Genomic DNA, 19,193 nt, shown 5'->3' with positions numbered 1-19,193 from the left:
ATACATATATATTGTATTTTAATAATAGGATAGAAACAGAGCCAAAGTCATCATATTATACTGAACAGACACATGCGATGTGTGGTTGCAGCAGTCACACATTTTAAGTGTTTAGAGTCAGCAGGGAGAGGTGCCCAGTAGTACTGGCCCAGTTATCAAAGGTGACAGGGAACAGACGCATGCGCATTAACACACATACACACAGCACGCAGGATGCTCCACTTGCTATTTCAAATACTCACAAATAGAGACAAATAGATATAACATGTTTGAGTAGGCAAATTAGTTTGTAGGTTTTCAGTATGTACAGTATTCTAAATGAAAAGGAAATTGAAAGGAATTTTTTATTAAGCATGGCTAACTGATTTTAACATTTCAAATCTCAAGATTTTGCAATTTGCAAATTGAATATGTGGTTTCACATTATTAGGAAATATAAAATCTCACACAGGATGCTCACATGCCATGTTAAAATTATTTACTGTATTATATTGGCCAGCATAAAATCACACTGCCTGTATTCTTTGTAAAAACACAAACAATTTATACAAACGTGCACAGCGTGAATTATTTATTCCAATGCTAAAGGCTAATATACAGTACACAAAAAAAGACAATGAAGGTACACACAAGTTTATGTGGGGCCAAGCTGAGCGCAGGAGGCTACCCTGAGGCAGACACAGCATGAAGTTACACTACAGCTGTGGTTACGAATACAGGGCCATCACATTCTTGTCCTGACAATTAGAGGAGAGAAACAACAAACCCTGCAAAACTCTTATCGCTATCAAAATAATATACATCTCTGAAGACCTTAAAGGCCTCAGTGCATCTTCAATTTATGTGGCTCTATAAAATCAAATACAAAAGCATGATGTAACTTACTTAAAACAATGGATACTTCTATGACTATGAGCAGTGGCTATCTAACCTGTTTGCCCAGTGTATTATTTCACATTATATGAACAATTTTGCTCTGTAAAATGTGCATACAGAGAACTGAGCTAAACAACCTACTTTGTAAAGCTACCAGCAGCATTGGTGTAAACAAGTAAGGCTGGTAAGAGCATGACTTTGTGCTCTTAGCATTCAGTCCCTATATTCACACATGTCACCCACCTGTGTGTATTTACAATGCTAGAGACATATTTAATTGGTTCAGGTAAGTATTGCAGAAATCCCCATAACATTAACCAAAAAATGAATTACATTCACTAGCCAAGCATCTCGGGCCAAAGGAATATCAAACTCATCGAGTAAAACAGCGGATAAATGAATCCATCCCCAGAGAGGACATTTCCTTCCCTGTTTTCTCAGTGTAAGACAGCATGAAAGAAGTTGAATAATGGGAAACTTTTAATGGAAAAGAATCATTAACGTTTGGCAAACAACACTGAAGAGTTTTTTAAGTTAATAGCTAAATGCCAAGGTTGAATTTCTTTGAAGTTCCTCCACCACAGTATGTACACACAATATCATTTGTCATTTGTTAAATGGCTGCCAAGAGCGTGACGTTTTTCTCATTGCAAAGCAGGGTAAGGAAATTTGCAATTTGCATTTATTATGAAAAGGCCAGAGCTAAAACACAGCATCACTGGCCGTGAATAGCTGAGAGAGCTGCATTGTAATTCTCAGAGAGACTGCCATTGTGGAATGGGGCAATGCAGTCATTGGACCAGCAATCGGGCCAAGTAATTGAATGAGTAAAATAATAGTGTGTTCATATTATTTGCTGTACATTCTCTTCTAATGTATTCTTAATACTATGATAAATGGACAATATTGGAGAGTGAACAGTGTGTGTGTATGTGTGTCTGTTCACCATAAGTATGTCTGGTTATTTCTGCCTATTATGTAAAATTATGAAATTCAATCTGGTATAAAGTCATTACAGCACTATTGTCATTGTAATGAGATTTGCCATCCAATTATTACAATCATATTGGATCATGAATAACATGTCCCTTCCCCCAGCTCCTCTTATGGAGTTCACGGCACCACTTGATCTGTATGTAACGCAGCCAGTGTTAATGAACATATCAGATCAGCTCACTCACCTCGCTGTCGTCCCTCCACTCGTGCTCCGTTTGAAACTTTTCTGCTTCTTTTGCCAGCCTCTGAGAGAAGAGAGGAATACAGTATGTTAGACCATGTTAAATATTCTTGTCAAAACTTTAAGATATTTCTGGTCTCTAAGGCAACATTACTGTCAATATCATTAAAATAGCTTTGGCCCCGGCTCTCACTTTGTTCAAGGTTGACTGTGTCTGCATTAGCTGATTTGGAAATTTGAAAAGCCATAAGTGATCTACAGAATCTATATACTCAGTGTTCTTAAAAATAAATGCAGTAGAAAATACGGATAATTAAATATCAGCTACATGTCAGCTTGTGACATCTATCCCAAAGGCAGCTCAAATAGGGTGCTGCTGACACAGGAACAGTGTGTTCAAGGGAAAATACCTTAGTTCCTGCAGGTGAATAAGGACTAGCTGCAATGTTGTGCTAAAATTAGACACCCACCTATTCCATCTTTTCCCAGATCTGGTCCTAATGACTAGGTTAATGAGTTTATAATGGGCCCAGCTTTTAATCTGTACCTGGTCCAGAAACGCACTATACTATTAATTTCCCCAGGGAAATATCAAATCCAGCTCTTTCTGCTTATTCGTACGGCACTAAGGGTTTCAAGTCACACAGAGGAGTAGCGATTTGATGGGGGCAAATGAGTAAATTAATTTATGAAATGAGAAGAGGAGTGGGCTGAAACAATGAATTATTCAATTAATTCTGCTGTGAAATTAAACAAGACAGTCACAAGAGTCAGAGAAGCAGAACAAAGTCTGATTGTGAATGGCATGCTGGGATGTTGGTCGCAATGTTTGAGTGTAAAATCAGACCTTAAACTTGACACCAACTGTGTTTTTCTTTTTTTACAATTTTGGAATCATCCAACAGCTCTAAAATCTTGAACCACTTGGCTGATATCAGTGTAGCCTCACCATTAGATAAATAATAATCTGAGAGACAACAGTCTGATGGTTGTAAGAAAGAGGGGCTCAATCATTCATACTGGCTCGAAACATCTAGTAGCCCATAAAATACACATTTCCACAGCAACAGTGCCAACAGTTTTTAGCCTCTTGTTCCTACACAGCCCCTTCTTTCTTTCTCAAAGAAATCCCCACTTACTGCATAATCAATTGGCACTGAGGCAACATTTTGATAATGAAAACCCCCTACTGCAGAACCTGGCTTCCGATGACTCGTTATTCCTGTACACCACGCCGTCCCATAATGCATGCCGGGGGCTCTTGTGGTCTGAAACACGGTTACCTCGACAGCCTCTCAGTTGTGTCTCATTAGGGGGGGAAATTTAGCAGCAGCTGTCAGAGACGGTGGGACCTTGCGGCTAGCAAAGAAGCAAAGGTGAAATGGAGCTATGTGTGTGTCTGTGTGGTTACAGGCAGGGGAGAAAAGCTTCACTGCATTTCGAATACTAAACATCTGTGTATATGTTAGTGTGCACTAAGAATGCGCCACTTATGGAAGAAAATAATTGGGCTACATTTAAATGACATTTCTGGTGTACAACTTCCCATTTGGTCATCTACCATCCTATCATTGAGTTAGCTTTTTCTTTGTGAATCGACACGCATCCACACACAGAGATGTCTTGCTTTTTGAGGAATACGGCTCACAACAGGTGGGTTATTGTAGTCTTTTTATGACACAATGCCTTTGCAGATTTAGTTGCCAGTTACCGTTAGTTCCACTGCTATACTGACTTAATGGGAATTAAGTCAGTTTCCAGTCAGGTCATTATTGGTGCAAAGAAAGATTAGGGTGTGTGTTTCAATCAATCAAATAAACTACTTATCTGATTCTGTGGTCACAAACCCACTAATGGTGATTTACTCTGAAAGCACTTATATTCAATCTCCAAGCATCATCAAAAGAATGAAACACATAGACATTTTTTGTATGTTTCTGAAGTCCAAAAAAAAGCAATTTGCAAATAACTACAACCACATTCACAGGTCACAGTGTCAATATCAGTCATTGCAGTCATCCATCTCACATGTTTCTGAGACACTGACTCCTTAGCTGTGGCTAAAAGCGTATTTTAAAGTATGTTTTACAAGTCTATTTTCATAAGACTTATTCTTATTATATGTGCATAATTACACTACACTATAAAAACATCATACACAAATTTGGTGGAATCCACTAAGCTTTTATCATTAACTTAACTATCATCAACGTAAATGTATATGTTTTAATCATTTCAAGTTAATTCATCATATAATGTCTACGAGTAATAATTTTCCCTTTCAGACTACTTCAAAAACATGAGTTCCACTCACCCGAATTCTTTTGACTATGAATGATATATTAAATTAATTTACTGCTGAGAATTCACTGAACCCATTCAATTAAGTTTGTAATCTGCTTAGACATTACCAAAGATAAACAAAGAAAGGTTTCCTTTACTTTAATGACTGCAGAATCATTCATGCAGGTAAAAAAAGTATTTTTTAATGCAGAAATGTCAACATTGTGTTGCTTTATTTGGTTTACTTTGTTACTTAACTAGAAGTCATTTATTTGCAGGTGAGACCTGCTGACCCTGTCTTCGACTCCTCTCAGCCAACAGTTACAGCTGTCAGGACAGATTTCCAGCAGCTGTACACACGCACACACACCTGTCCACAAACACACACACATATACAGAAGAATGGTCATTCATTAATGCGCATCTCTATGGCAGATCAAGAGGTCAAAGAGTCAAAGGTCAGCAGCTGTAGCACTTCCACTTCCACTTGTCTTTCATGTTAAAACCACATACTCGCAGCACAGTTTTGTCACACCTTTAGTTGGTGTCAGATTTACGGTGTTTCACAAGGTTTACACCTGAAACTGCCACATGAAAAAATGTCAGATAATAAGTTGTGATGCATTACAAACTCATAAAAAACTACAAAGCCTCACCAGACAGTGCAGTAATGAAAATAAATAAGCATTACAAAAATATGGACTTGCTAATGAGTTGGCATTAAATTTTATGATATCAGCAAGCTGCTATAAAATGACTAATGAGAGCATATTGCTGAGTTACAGAACAGATAATGAAGGTGATCTATGCCTGGTTCATGCTGAGTAGCTTGATGCCTGAGAAAAAATAATCAGCCTGTGATTCCTGTGCTAAAAACATACATAACTCTGGTGCTATCTATCTGTTTTAAGAGGCTGGTTGGGGCAAAACTTTTTGTTTTATCATTCAATCAGTCAATTACACTTATATTATTAATTATTATTATTAACATTTGCAGTTATTCGAGTAGAGAAGACTTGTAACTAAATATGGTTTGCTATTGATGCACGACAAAAATATCCAGTATTAGGAAGAGACAGACAGAAACAACAGAGAAAACTGGGCTGTATTACTAACAGAGCAAGTGGGAAACATTTTTAACAAGCTGCAAGTGACCACTTCATAGCAGATCCCCCATAAATCCACTGTAATGCTGTAAATCTCCTACTGATGTCACTACACAAAGATGATGATGTTTGTAACAAAAAATGAGATAAGTACTTGTGTAAATAAACCAAGAGCAAGTATAAACCACATTACCGCATGTATAAACTTGAACCAAAAAGTACTAGAAAATACCCATATAAGTGAGTGAAAGTATGAAGGGATTGAGAAACAGAAAGCCATTTGTGCTACAGTGTATGCCTGGGAATATATAAAATGTGATGTGATCCATGAGTGTATTAGTCTATTATACAAACACATTTACCCAAGTAGAGACAAAGAGGTAACCTGATCTCTCTTGCGCTGTTCTCAGCACCAGCAACAGCTCTTGAACACAGCTTTTTTTGGATTTTCTATACTACCTTTGGTGTGTTGTTAGAGGATGATAGTGGGAGTGCTGGCTTTCCAGTCACAGCTTCCATCAAGTTAATAATGGAGGACAAATGTGTCTGTTTTAGATGAGGCTTCATGTCTGAACACAGGAGGAGGGTTTGGGCGGAAAGTAATGAGAAATAAGATTTACTAATGTGACTCCACAAATACATGTGCAATACAGAAATCTACCTCAGCTGCCCAAAAGCATCCTTTATGTCTGCCATCCAAGAACACTGGTTAACTGATTTAAAACACTCAAAACATACAGAGAGGTATGATCTTTCCCGACACACGTTCCTGGCAGTCTGATTAGAGCATCTAGTCCTGCCAGGACAGAACACACATCCACACACACACACACACACACACACCCACCCACACGCACACACACCTGCAATCTCACTGATGTGTAGGGAGGCATGGGAGAGCAGAGGAAACATGAGCATCTGCTGTTGTGACTGGCAGCACTTTAGTCAGATCTTTCCTGCTCAGTCTGTAGGGAGCCAGGAGGAGAGTGGTGAGAAAGAAAAGGGGGAGAGAGAGACATTTGTGCACACATACAACACACTCACACACACACTCAGGCAGACTGACACTAGAAAGAAAACAACTATACATTACAGTAAGTGCATGTGTGTTAACAAGTTAACCCTATTCACTACAGCCCTGGTCTTTTAGACAGGAAATAGCCCTCAACAACATACCAACTTCCCAGGAAGTGACTTGTTAGAGACTGGCGCTAGTCTCACTATCCACTGCTGTGCGCTGGTTTGACAGCTCATCTCTCCTGCAGCAAACTCTTCCAGCCGAGGACGCTATCTTCTGTGCCAGCTGGCTGCAAACAACTCCCAATTACAGCTGTACCCGGCTGTAATGTTGACATGGCGGTTCTGCACATGTCTTGAAGTAATGTCACAATTTCTATCACCTTGGATTTGGCTTTTTATATCACTCTGTAGTAATCAGAAGACGAATTGGCTTGATGCTGCCTTCTTTAGCTCCCACTTTAACTGTGATAGATCTGAGACAGTGTTTTGGCAACACTGTTTTGAGTGGATTTATTGTCAGCGATCATTTCACGCCCCAATTTGTTTCGGTTTCATTACTCATTGCACCAAGCTGTTGTTGATATATCAAGCCGCCAAGAAAAAAAAAAATCTGAATCATACAGACAAAAAAACAATAGTCAACAAAAGAATGTCAACTATCGTTTTGCACATTGCATGAAGACACATTTATGCTGCAGCACAGATGCTGTTGTCTATGCCTGAATGGGACTGAATATGACAGAGAGCAATAACGAGCCAGGCACATCAAATGTACACTCCCTCTCTGTATGCATACTGTATGTCTGATAAGTTTCATGTAGGAAAACAGAGATGACAAACACAAAGCTGGAGCCGTGGAGACACACAGAGAGTGCGACAGCTGGGCTGACAAAAGCAGCCAGACACACAATACACACACATACACACACTCCAGGAAGTGGTGAATAATGAGTCACTGGTGGCCAAAATCAGACACACGCTGCAACACTCCATTTCTATCTCACTGATTCAACATTTACTGCAACATTATAGATATCAAATATTAATCAGTTTTGGTGAGAGGGACAGAAAGGTTTGCACAACATTGCATCACACCAAACAAGGATTCCTTAAAATTCCCCATCTTGCAACGTTCATGTGAAACATGTCTATTTAGTTTACAGAAAGGTTTTTGTGAGCTCGTAAAATTTCAAATACGCTTTGCAAAGTTTTGTAGAGTCGCCAAACCATCTCTGATTAGCTTCTGTGCACCGCCCCCTCACTGCTAACTGTATATACATTGTTGCCTAAGATTGCCTTTTATAAATATGTTTCATACTCCTCTGCCATACAAATGTAGAGCAGGAAAAGCAGCCACTTTGGCTCAAAGCACATTGCTCTGAGTCTGCCATTTTGGTTCTTGAGACGTTTGGTTCCACGGAATAACCTAAATGTGATGGTCCATCCTGATATGACTGCATTTAGGTGAGTAGTGTAGTGTGTAGTGTAAGTAACTTGTGATTTACACCTTCTTACTGTGGGGACAAGGTGAAATTAAAAACAAAATGAATAGAGACACTGCTGATGGTGCTCTCTATTACGGTGCCCTTCCAATGGAGAAAATGTGATGCAGTGCCTTTGAGGGTGACCTTAGGGTGAGTCTTAGGCATGATAGGCAGTGCATATTAGCTCACTGTGGTCATTACAGTTTAGTAGTAAATCATAATCTCAACCACGGTGTAACTGTTTCACCATAAATGCATCAACCAATTTCTCAGACATCCCGCTTCTGATGCTGATATAACTTATAGCATAAATAATAATAATAATAATAAAAATAATAATAATAATAGAAACACAGGATTATCATAGTGATTTAAGTAATGTAAGATACAGTATTTTGGATTCTTGAGGGCGCTCATGTCCATAAACATAAATTAAAAATACATTTGAAAACACTGAAATCAACAATTTGTGTTGCTGTTCTGTGTGTTCCATAAATATGTCCCAATCCCATAGCTCCAATAGTAACCTACCACAGCGCCTTTCAATGCCCCCCCCCCACACTTTGCAAGTTGACTAAAAGGAGTAATATCTTAATGTCTCAAGACTGCTCACAATATTAGATCAATCTGCAACAAGCTATTTGCTCTGAGAGCCCCACTGTAGCCTGGGATGCCATCAGCATAAATTACCTAGCAATAATAACTCCTTGGCATGTGACATGAGTAGAAAATTGATGTTGTTTATTCAGCAATTTTCAGATAATGAATTTCACCAGCACTTCAATGAGAGATATTCTTAGAAAAGACATCATTGTGTAAAGTGACTGACTGCATAATAGGCTTTTGTTAGAATGCTATCACAAAACAGACTATAAGTCATTATTGAGTATGATCTTCAAGTATAAGTGGATATGCACTCATGGGAAATTGTATGAGGTAAACGGTTTTCCCTTTATTGTACAACTTAATAAAATAACGTGTGAGTGAGGAGCCTAATATGTGTGTGTCCGCGTGTGTGTATGTGTGTGTGTGCCTACTCTGTGATTAGGGGTTTAACAGCAGTGTCTAATGACTCACAGCATGTCATCTAGTGTCGCTTTAATAACGCACTTCCAGACACTGGAGATCAGTGACTCCTCTGTAATTACGCACCACTACATAACACAACGCTTAAAAGAGCCTTGTTCAAGAGCTCACACTCTTGCTCTCATCCTTTTTAGACAATTTAATGAACACAAATGCTACTAGAGAGGCAATTTTGAGTTTAATGCATGCATATGGTAGATTATGGTGAACGAGGGTACTTGAGCGAAAGTACCTTATGAAAAAGAAGTGATTCATTTTGGGAGTGAGGAATCTGTTTATGATGCCCATGTTGCTTAGCGACCAGGATGTCATGGTAACCTGCCGCATCCTTGGTCCATGCTCTGTGGAGAGCAAAAGCTCCCATGCAATGGCAACATAAGAGACCCGAAACATTTTGTTCATTATCTTTCGACTGTAAGTGGAGGCCATCTTTCTCCTCTGCAATTAAAACTCGCCTCAAACCTGCCTCTCTAAGTCTATGCCAACAGCCCACTCACAATTAATAAAATTTGGTTTCCTATCGATGGAGACCCACGCTGACGGTGATTTAAACCAATGCAAGAAGCCAAGGTTGGAAAACAACTGTTGTTTTTGTTTCCAAAATGGCCACCAATTGTGGCTCAGACTCTGGTAGGCAGCCAAAGCCTTTTTGGATCTGTTGCCAAAGCACTAATGCGATCCCAGGCCTGAAATAACCCTCACCAATCAATATTCAAATAGCACAGTCCTCAGCTGTCTGTTCTGTAGTCCTGCATTGTCTCTTCCCCTTGTGCTCTCACTCTCTTGGGTCGTCACTTTCTTTATTCTTTTCTTTTACTTCCCTCAAGAAAAATGGCTCCAGAAACAAAGAACCTTGCTTGCTCTTATTCCTTTTATTCTTTTTCTCTCTTTGATTTTAATCAGGACATCTTCTCTGCAGGTCAGTCCGGTCTCCTCTGTGCAGGCAGTCTGTCTGGGGGAGGTCTTGGCAGGCCGCCATGTCCCCCGAAGCTGGTGCTTTTGTCAACAAGCATCCCTCAAGGTGGGCACAAAGCATCATAGGGAGTTCCTTGAAGGCACTCACACGGAATAACCTTCCCCTTGTCCCAACAAGTCAGTCCTCTCTCTCCAGTTTTAGGTCAGCTTGAGACCAGCCATCAGTTAGTGTAATCCTCCATTGGCTTTTTAATGTCAAAAGTAAAAACTGTGAGGATTGTACATTGACATGGACAGGCAAAGGATGTATCACTACTTTCGCAGTGAGTTAATATTGAAACAACTGCAGTAGCATTTCAGATGTAAGGTACAAGTACCTGTACCATCACCTTCAGTGAACTATGGTATCAAGATCAGTAATATTAGAAAGTAACAAACATGACAAAACTGAAGAGAAGAACTAAAGTAATCTCACAGTAATTGCATACTACCCAACGTACACACACATCAGTATGGAGCTGTCAGCCTTAAGATTTCAGTCCTGGTTGATGCAACTAGTGTTGACAACTCTTTTCCAATCAAAGTAGCTACCTTGCAAATATGAAAAATGATCTGCAGATGAAAAAAATGGCAAAAATGACTGTTCACAGTGGTTCACACTGCTTCACAATAAAAGCCACCCTGCATTTCGTCAGTTGAACAAAACACTGGGTGGCTTTCAGGTAATCTGAATCCAGCAGGAGTCAGGCAGAGTCCGCCACTACCAATAAAAACTACAGTATAGAGAGGTAATTACAGATATAAATACACTGACTTGCTATTGCAGAAAAATACAGATGATAAAAAAACAACAACTAACTTTAAGATCTAATTCAGGTTACAACAAACTACTTTGGTGCTCACCAAACCACAACAAAAAAAATATGCTTTTATGTTGAACTTTTCTACAATGACTCATGATTCATGACATTGTTTTCTTATCCAGCTGGCTCATTAGATGCACTGTGAAACATATCTCCTGAAGTCAAGATTAGGAAATATATTTAGATCCAAAACGATACAAATTTAGTGATTGACCTGTTACTGACACCTGTTCGTTGAACAGTTCTATTCCCAGTGTTTACCTCAACCCATTGGCAGAGCTTTTTCTCTCAAAATAGGACATGTAAAACAGTTTGGGTTATTTTTCAGTCACAGATTTGTTTCTCTGCTGCAGGTATTTAATATTAGAGAATGTGGCTGTATCTGCTTTGTTACCACCACAAAATATTTCTCCTTTTAAAATGAACCTTTCTGGAGATCTCTGCCGGTGTCACTGGGGGAAGAGGAATGACCTTTTCCACTGGGGGAAGTTAACCACAATACCCATCAAAGAGTATTGGTTAAGAGGAAGGATTCAATTATTGATGAGAACAGAGTCAGTGGCCTGGATCAGAGAGAGGCGATCTACTGTCAAGGCAGGTTAAAAAAAGAAGCTCAGGTCAATGTAATGAACAAATGGACTAAAGGTGTCTGAGTATGTGTGTGCGATCTGTGTGATCTGTGAGCTCATTCACAATTAATCAACAAGCCACACCTACATTTAGCTCACAGTTACGCAGTCAAATACTGTAAGCTCAGGATGGATGTAATGATGGAGGCAATTGGAGCATAGTACAGTGGAGGAGGATCTGAGTCATAGCCACATGAAGAGAAACTGAGTAAAAGGAGGTAAACAGTGCAAGGCAGCAGTGTGGTGAGGCTATTTATCCTTCCCTCAGTTTCTTTGATTAAGTCAGTCAAATAAATCAGAGAAAAAACTTTTGATGATGCATGTTGCAACTTTGGTCCATTTTGCTGTGTAGTGATGTATTAATGATGATTTTATATATATTCTTTGTAATTTAATGTCAACAGTCTGACATGTTGAGGTACTGGCTGCACAGCTACATTGAATTCTGACAGTAAATCAATTTTTTAATTTAAAAAATTCAATGATATACATTAGGAACTCTTTTTTCTTTAAGGGTAACCTGATTAGAATTTGGTGGTCAATATTCAAAGGTCAAGGTCATTTTGACCTCACAGAAACTCTTTGTTCTGGAAAAACACTTTTGTGGCCATTATTCAACACCATAATTCAGAAACAGAAGAGGAGATTGTGACCATATTTCACACTTGTTCGGACACCCAATTGGTGACACTCAAGGGTCAAAGGTCATTGTGATCTAAAAAGAGGTGTTTATCATACAGTATCATCAATGTAGCCAAAAACTACACATTTTAACGTCCAGGTCTTAACTACATATAGGCCTATTATATGAGTCTGGACAGACATGGACATAAACTATAAGTTGGTGGAGGCATACCACCAGTCTGGTTGCTTAAATGTATGGTAAATAGTAAAATATGGGAAAAATAAACACGCTACACTGTTTTTTTTTTTAACAATCTCTGAAACATTACAGCTATAATGGACAGAATGACCTGAAGAGGAAAGAGAAGTAGGAAATAGAGACGACAGGCAAGACAGAGAGAGGGGATCAAATTTTAAAGTTTAACATCTCCTTACTATCAGAGGAATTTATCATCCATATTCCAACTGTGCCACATAAACACACACATCCAAAAGAGAAGAAATAAGAAAGGACAGAAAGGGAGAAAGGAGGAAAACAGGGCAAGGCAAAAACAGAAAAATGGGAATGAAGAGTGACAGATAATCGGGGGGGGAGTTATAGGAAAGGAAGTAACGAGGGAGTTATAGGCAATGAGGGTGGAAGGACAGGGTTGGAGGGAGGAACGAAAGAAAAAAGACGAAGAACAGTAGAAATAGAATACCATATGTGACAAGAATGAAGAACAAGAAGGAGGGAGAGTACACGGTTGTGAACAAAGGCTAAGAAAGGTTCAAAAGGTAGAAGAGGTGATTGCGCCAGTGTGCGTGAGTATACAGGTCTCATGTTCGTGTAGCCTGTGCGTCTGTAAAGGTTCAGTGACTGTAAGGTCCAGAGTTGTATCAGTAGTGTAACTATGCTAGCAGCTTCCTAAAGAATCTGACTCATCTTCTGAAGTATCAACAAGATCTGTGAGACAGCTCTCAGTCTGGGACACGCACACACACACATGCACACACAAATGCACGGACACACGCACACACAGACATCTATATGTCCCTCTAAAAAACTAATCAGCTGCAGTACATGACAACAAGACTGTCAGAGGTTTCGTCTGAGGTAAAAAAGTTTTGCAGTTATCTCAGCACTGTGGTGGTTTCTTTCCTTTTGGGAATTCTAGTTTCACTTTAAGGAGAACACGTACTGAATGCACAATATTGCGGTGCAACATGAAAGAGGCAAATTCTTTGATCGCCCATGAGTGGTTTGGAAACAAAATTATTTCCCCAGTCAGATCACTAACACTTTGGGAACATTAACTTGAAATGGTTGAGACAGACGGATGAAGAGTGATGTTCCAAACACTGAATAAAAGAGAGAGAGAGAAAGCTATACATCTGCTGCCTATTCATGCTGCTGAAAACTGAAAAATGAAGGAAGACAGCAGATCTTTTAAGAACTTTCTATGAAACTGCATCTCACATCATACTTATTATGAAGAACAAAAAAGCAATTTTAGTTACTGGCTACTCCTACTGCAAGGGGGTATGTCAAAACAAAAAGGTTGGGAACCACTGCACTAGATTATCATTGAAGGGCAGAGGTTGAAACTCACAGTGTAACTTTAAATATTAACATAAGGTTTTGAGGTATATAAAGTTATATTTTCATCTTCTTATTGTCTTTTAAGTAAAAAAAAAAAAAGTAATTGTCTCATTTTGCAAATTATACACATTGCCTGTACACTACTGTAGCTTTACTTCCTGTTTTGGCTCCTGACTTTGCACAGGAAGTAAGCATTTTCCTCTTTCTGATTACTTTCTTTGCGTTCACTGTATATGTGACCTGATGATAATTTAAACATGTGTTAAGGAAATGTACTGATCTATGTTTTGGAACTATATTTTATTCATTTTGATGGATAAATCTGCTAAATATGGAAAGCATGTGGCAGGGGAGCTGCAGTGACACTAGTGTGTACTTTTTCTACAGTTACAGTTGCCATTGATAAATCCTTGCATTAAACATCTGGAACACAGTCTTAGGAAGTTTGAATCTTGTCTTGTACACAACCCAAGACAGAATTAGACCCACTGAGTATAATAATAAACATGATCTGCGCCATAAAGTTTTTGCTGTGATGAAAAATCTGTCTCCCAATAAGTAGCCACAGCTGCCAACATTTGAGAGATTGCATGTCAAGGGAGCACCGCCGTCAAACGCAGCAACTGAATTGAGGTGACAGGATGGGCAGATGTCAGCTTGACAGACAGCAAATCCAAGCGGGCCCCTGATTAAGTTAATGACAGCAGCCATCATTCTAATGGGATTGTGTTCCGTCACAATTGCTGGCAAACACACACACACACCCAAATGCACACGCTCACAAACAAATAAACACTTGCAAAGCATAGCCAGAGGAGACAAGCTGCCCTAGTGTAAAGAGAAATGCCACCAGTCAGAGAGGCGGTGTCTATCCAGCTTATTTCAAGCACAACACAGCCTGAACTGTACAGCTGCAAGGGGTGGAAATACAGATGATTTCAGCAGGTTTTAAGCATTCTGGCACAATGTCTTACAGTATTCATCCAAAATGTCAAATTCAAACTTTTTCTCTGTCTTTTTCTCTTATTGTTCTAAATGTAGCAATTCAGCATATTTGATGAAGTCGGATGTAGTTGCGTGATTCTTGCAATTTGTGGGTTGCATCAACATGGCTGAATGCACTTTTTGTAAGTCACTTTGGATAAAAGCATGAGCTAAATGAACGTAATGGATTGTTTTGTTTTGTGGTGGTGTGATTTTATGTTTTCTGTAGACATACATATAATGTGACATCATGATGAAGATCCAAAGGAAAAGAGAAAGAGAAGAAAGGCAGCTTCTGTAGTTTATAATGCAAAGTGATTGCATTTTGGTTAAGAATAGGTATGACTGGAGAAATTAGTGTCACTATGTACAGTATGGAATGGCTAGAGTGTGGTCAGGAAAATGCAGGACAGCCAAAGCATCAACACTGGAAAAAACTACTTTGTGCTTTAAGGCGTGAATAAAATATGATAATATGACCACAGGTCCGTGGCCCTGCTCCTCACCAGGCTTTGCAGGTCTCACATTACTATGATATACGAAAAGTGGACATGGTTAACCTGAGGGTTAAAGTATAACTTTATGATGACTTGTGGATTACCAAGCTTGATTTAAACAAGGATTTCATCCGATATACTACCAGTGTTGCTACAAGTAACCATGATGCTCCCAGACTCAATATTAACTCGTCTGGCTTTTTTTTTTTTTTTTTTACCATATTGGTAATGCTAGCTATATGGTAGAGGCTTGTGCTTCCCAACCTTTATAAAATGATCGCTTAAGTGTTATAGACTACTTCACAAGAAAAAAGCAACATTTTAAGAAAAGCTTAAAGAAAGATTAAGTTTCTTTCTCATTACTAATATTACATATCTACACTAGAGGGGGCAGTTTCAATGAAAATGGGTTTAACAAAAATGCCTAAAATCACAATATAACTTTTTTTTTTGTCACAGTATCTGGAGGTGAAAAGTTTGTTTATGTACCACAGCACATAGCAGTGCTGTGTGAACATGAGGAGAGTGCTGCCTGTTGAATTGTGTATTAAGAGGCAAAGATCCTAATGGATGGGAGGTCTGTAATAGGCTTCTAGTCTTTTGAACGCTGCCTCATGGGAGGTGTGGCGTAGTGCACTCACAGACTTCTTACCACTCTCCCTCTACTCATCATCATTTCTCTCTCATACACATCAGGCCATTCAATTTCTCTCTTCCTCCTAGATAGAAAGCTATAACCTCTCACACAAATCGCTCTCTTACATGATCACATCATGCTGTGTGAAATCAGTCCTTCCAAATGGAACAAGGATGGACAGAGAAAAGAAGGAGGGACGAAAGAAAGAGATGATGATGAGAAATAAAATAATGAGGATGCTGGAGGTGGTAAGTCAAAGAGATGGATTCTTAACCGCATAGATTGAAACTAGCGCAGAGAAATATGAGATTAGTGTAGGTCAGATCAAGAACATTACAAATGCGGCAGTCGTCCTTTCCCTACTCCCCTTTCAATTCATGATTCAGCTAAGTGGACACAGCAACTATTTATGGTCCCTTACATAAATTGATCGCCATAAAGCTGGCTCAACTGCACTTCATTATACAGAACACCATTTACAGCAGCTACCATGCCACCAGGGGCAATGTCCTCTTCAATGCTAATGCAGTGACAAGTAAACATACTTTTTTAGAGGAATAAAGAACATCAGCATATGGCGTTTAGCTATAAATATATAACATAAGAATGTATAACATCCCTGGCTCCCTCGCTGTTTTCACACTTCCAGCAAAGAGCTAAACAACTGTTGTTAACTTGAGCAGGTGAAATACACAGCAGATGGTGTTGATAAAATGGAAGAACGGAGCTGGTAGTTTAACATCTCTATTCCGCTGCCATCAATTCACTGAGCAGTCGTATCTCTCTCCCAAGGTGCGACACAGCAACACCAAAAACTAATTGTCCCTCATCCCCGGGCAATTATTGGAATGTAAGAAAAACAAAATGCTTGGCTGGATTGATGGGGTAATCAATGACAACGTAACTATGGTAACATGCTGTCTGACTTTAATTGGATATTTCTGGCTCTCAGAGCCAGATTGATGGAGCCTGGGAGAGCCCGGAGATCCTAATTCAGTTGGCCAGATACTGTTGTGTTTAAACTAAGGAGCAGTGAAAGGTTGGATGGATCAATTTAGCTTGCTGTCCTTTGTAACTACATGCAAAACAAGACTAAGAGCCACATTAGCAGCTTGCTCACATAGGCTGCTAACATCAGCATGCTTACATGCTCACAATAAAGTCACTAGGATTCATCCTCTGGGCACCCTGAATGTCAAAACACCGTCAGAAACACTTTACTACAAAATGAAAGCATTTCTGTTCTGACAAAAGACCTATGAAAAGCAGCCTGTATGGATAAGCTATGAGGGCAGACTCGCCCTCAGCGGTCACAGGAAAGACGAAGGATTCCTGAAAGTTGACACTAAACAGGGTCATCGGTAAAAAAATACATTTTCAGAAAAGCAAGATGATACAACACATACACACACAATGAAATCTTAGCATTTTGGCATGTAGCAACCCAGACTGGTAACTTTGAATTAAGTCATCTAGCTGGAGGATGTCTGCTTATATTGGATCAGTAGATGGCCTGAAGCAGTGGCTGCGTTCCAGTGTCTGTTCTGATGTGAAATGAGGAGAAGCAGACTGTTTCTGTGTGTTTCCTCTCGGCACTGTGCTTGGAGAGATGCTGGACCTGATCTCACAAACAGAATCATTCGCAACATAATTTGCATTTTATGTTCCTATCTCAAACTCAAACTCAAAAAGAAATGAACAGCTTTTAAAAGGTCAAGTTGATAACAAGAAGAAGCAATAACCAAATTCCTTCTCTGCTCAAGAAGCAGTGCTGCCACAAGATCATTTATGTATTAGGAGGTCACACTCACCTTTAAGGCTTCAGAACGGTTAGCCAGAAGTTTCTCAATATTCCCAGCTGCTGTCGCCACCAGTTCAGTTGCACTGTTGGACTCCACGGTGAAGTGAGGACTGTGTTTATGATATATCTGAGACAATTAGTGAACAAGAGCATAGGTCAGGGGTCAGAGGTGAGCAAAACTTAAACTGAAAAAATCTATATGTCCTTCATAAAAGTCATCAACAGTAACTAGGCATAACCAGACTGGAATGGAGGGTGTGGTCCATCCCCAAAATCATGATGTCAACCTATAGTTTGGTATATATAGCCAACATTTTCACATAAACGTGTATTGCAAAATTATGTGTCATGTATGTATCCTCCAAGCACTTGATCCCTTCCAGCAGATATGCCCACAAAGGGATAATCACTTGGTCGCCATCAGATACAAACATACTGCAGAGATGTGAACATTTTTTAAAAGGATCTTCCTCAAGTTTTCTCAGTCTTCAGATATTTTCTATTCACAGATGTCCTGCGTTTGAGGCTGAGAATGTTACTCTGCATCAGCGGTCGTCTTCTATTCGTCATCAGACCTCACTGACCAAAGCACAGTGATTTAAAAAAGGAAGCTACATGTCCACTGATTAAATTGAGATGTCGGGTTATGTAACCAGACCATTTACTGTTCCAGCAAAAGAAATGAGAAACACAAATGCCAAACAGCCAATTATTTAGCAGCCTAGAGGGATTTCATTGTCCGACATTCAAACCACAGAACTGAGGCGCGTGCATGTATTTGTCTTCATCCTCCAGGCGTCCGATGGATTTTGCTTTAATGCAAGAGAAATATTAAAGAGTAATACTACTGAATTTTAGATTTTGACTATGTTATATCACAGTATCCAGGATGATTTCCTTGGAATTCCTATATTTAATCTGTATGTTGGGGCTCCAAGTGCTCATGTTATACTGTGGTTTATGGGGTGTCCAAGTGACAAATAAATGGTGTCTACCAATAACAATATTTAAAGGCATTTCGGTTGTAATTTACAGGATGAACTGTACTAACAATCAGAATTATTTGTCCACATCTATTAACTTGCTAGCTGCATAACACTCCCCTTTAAATTCTAGATGCTGTGTTAAGTACATTTTGGTTAAACAAGGGTGTCGCCAAAAGCAAAATCTTCTACAGCAACATTGAGGATTCAGTTCCACAAAATATTGACACATTTAATTCTCATTTCTGCTCGCATATCGTGTCACCACATCAAATAAAAACATGTTTTGTAATGATCTCAGTGATGCTTTAAAGCCCCGACTGATTTCATTCTCAAAGGGAGTGGGGAGCAAGAGTGCCAGATGCATTATGTCAATCAATGTGCATCTAAAAAGCTTCTCCTCTTTTATCAGATGTGGGCTTGTGCGTGTGTAGGTGTGTGAGTGTGTGTGCAAAGACCGTGGCCATCACGGTATAGTCGTGACACTGATCTTTTCTGAGCGTGTATATTGGGCTGGCAGAATGAAATGATGCAGCGTTGGGTCTAATGAGCAGATACTATATATAGACTGGTGATGTGTTATGACAGCTGACGATGTGCAAGGAGGGTTAATGAGAGTAAGAAAAGTAAGTGGCAGAAAGTACAC

General features: G+C 39.4%; 1 protein-coding gene across 5 annotated transcripts in view; it reads right to left on the bottom strand.

Annotated features, from left to right (window-relative positions):
• cacna2d1a (calcium channel, voltage-dependent, alpha 2/delta subunit 1a) overlaps positions 1–19,193 on the bottom strand; it is an 87,995-nt gene that overhangs the window by 51,493 nt on the left and 17,309 nt on the right. For all 5 annotated transcript variants that reach the window (XM_051392429.1, XM_051392428.1, XM_051392430.1 and 2 more), the window contains exons 3-4: positions 17,575–17,691; positions 2,058–2,117 (exon numbers count right to left, since the gene is read on the bottom strand). In XM_051392429.1, coding sequence (XP_051248389.1) covers positions 2,058–2,117; positions 17,575–17,691 — 177 coding nt within the window. The remainder of the gene's footprint in view (positions 1–2,057; positions 2,118–17,574; positions 17,692–19,193) is intronic.

This window comes from Dicentrarchus labrax, unplaced genomic scaffold (assembly GCF_905237075.1).
Source record: "Dicentrarchus labrax unplaced genomic scaffold, dlabrax2021, whole genome shotgun sequence".
Lineage (NCBI taxonomy): Eukaryota > Metazoa > Chordata > Actinopteri > Moronidae > Dicentrarchus > Dicentrarchus labrax.
This window is presented reverse-complemented; position numbering and strand designations above follow the sequence as displayed.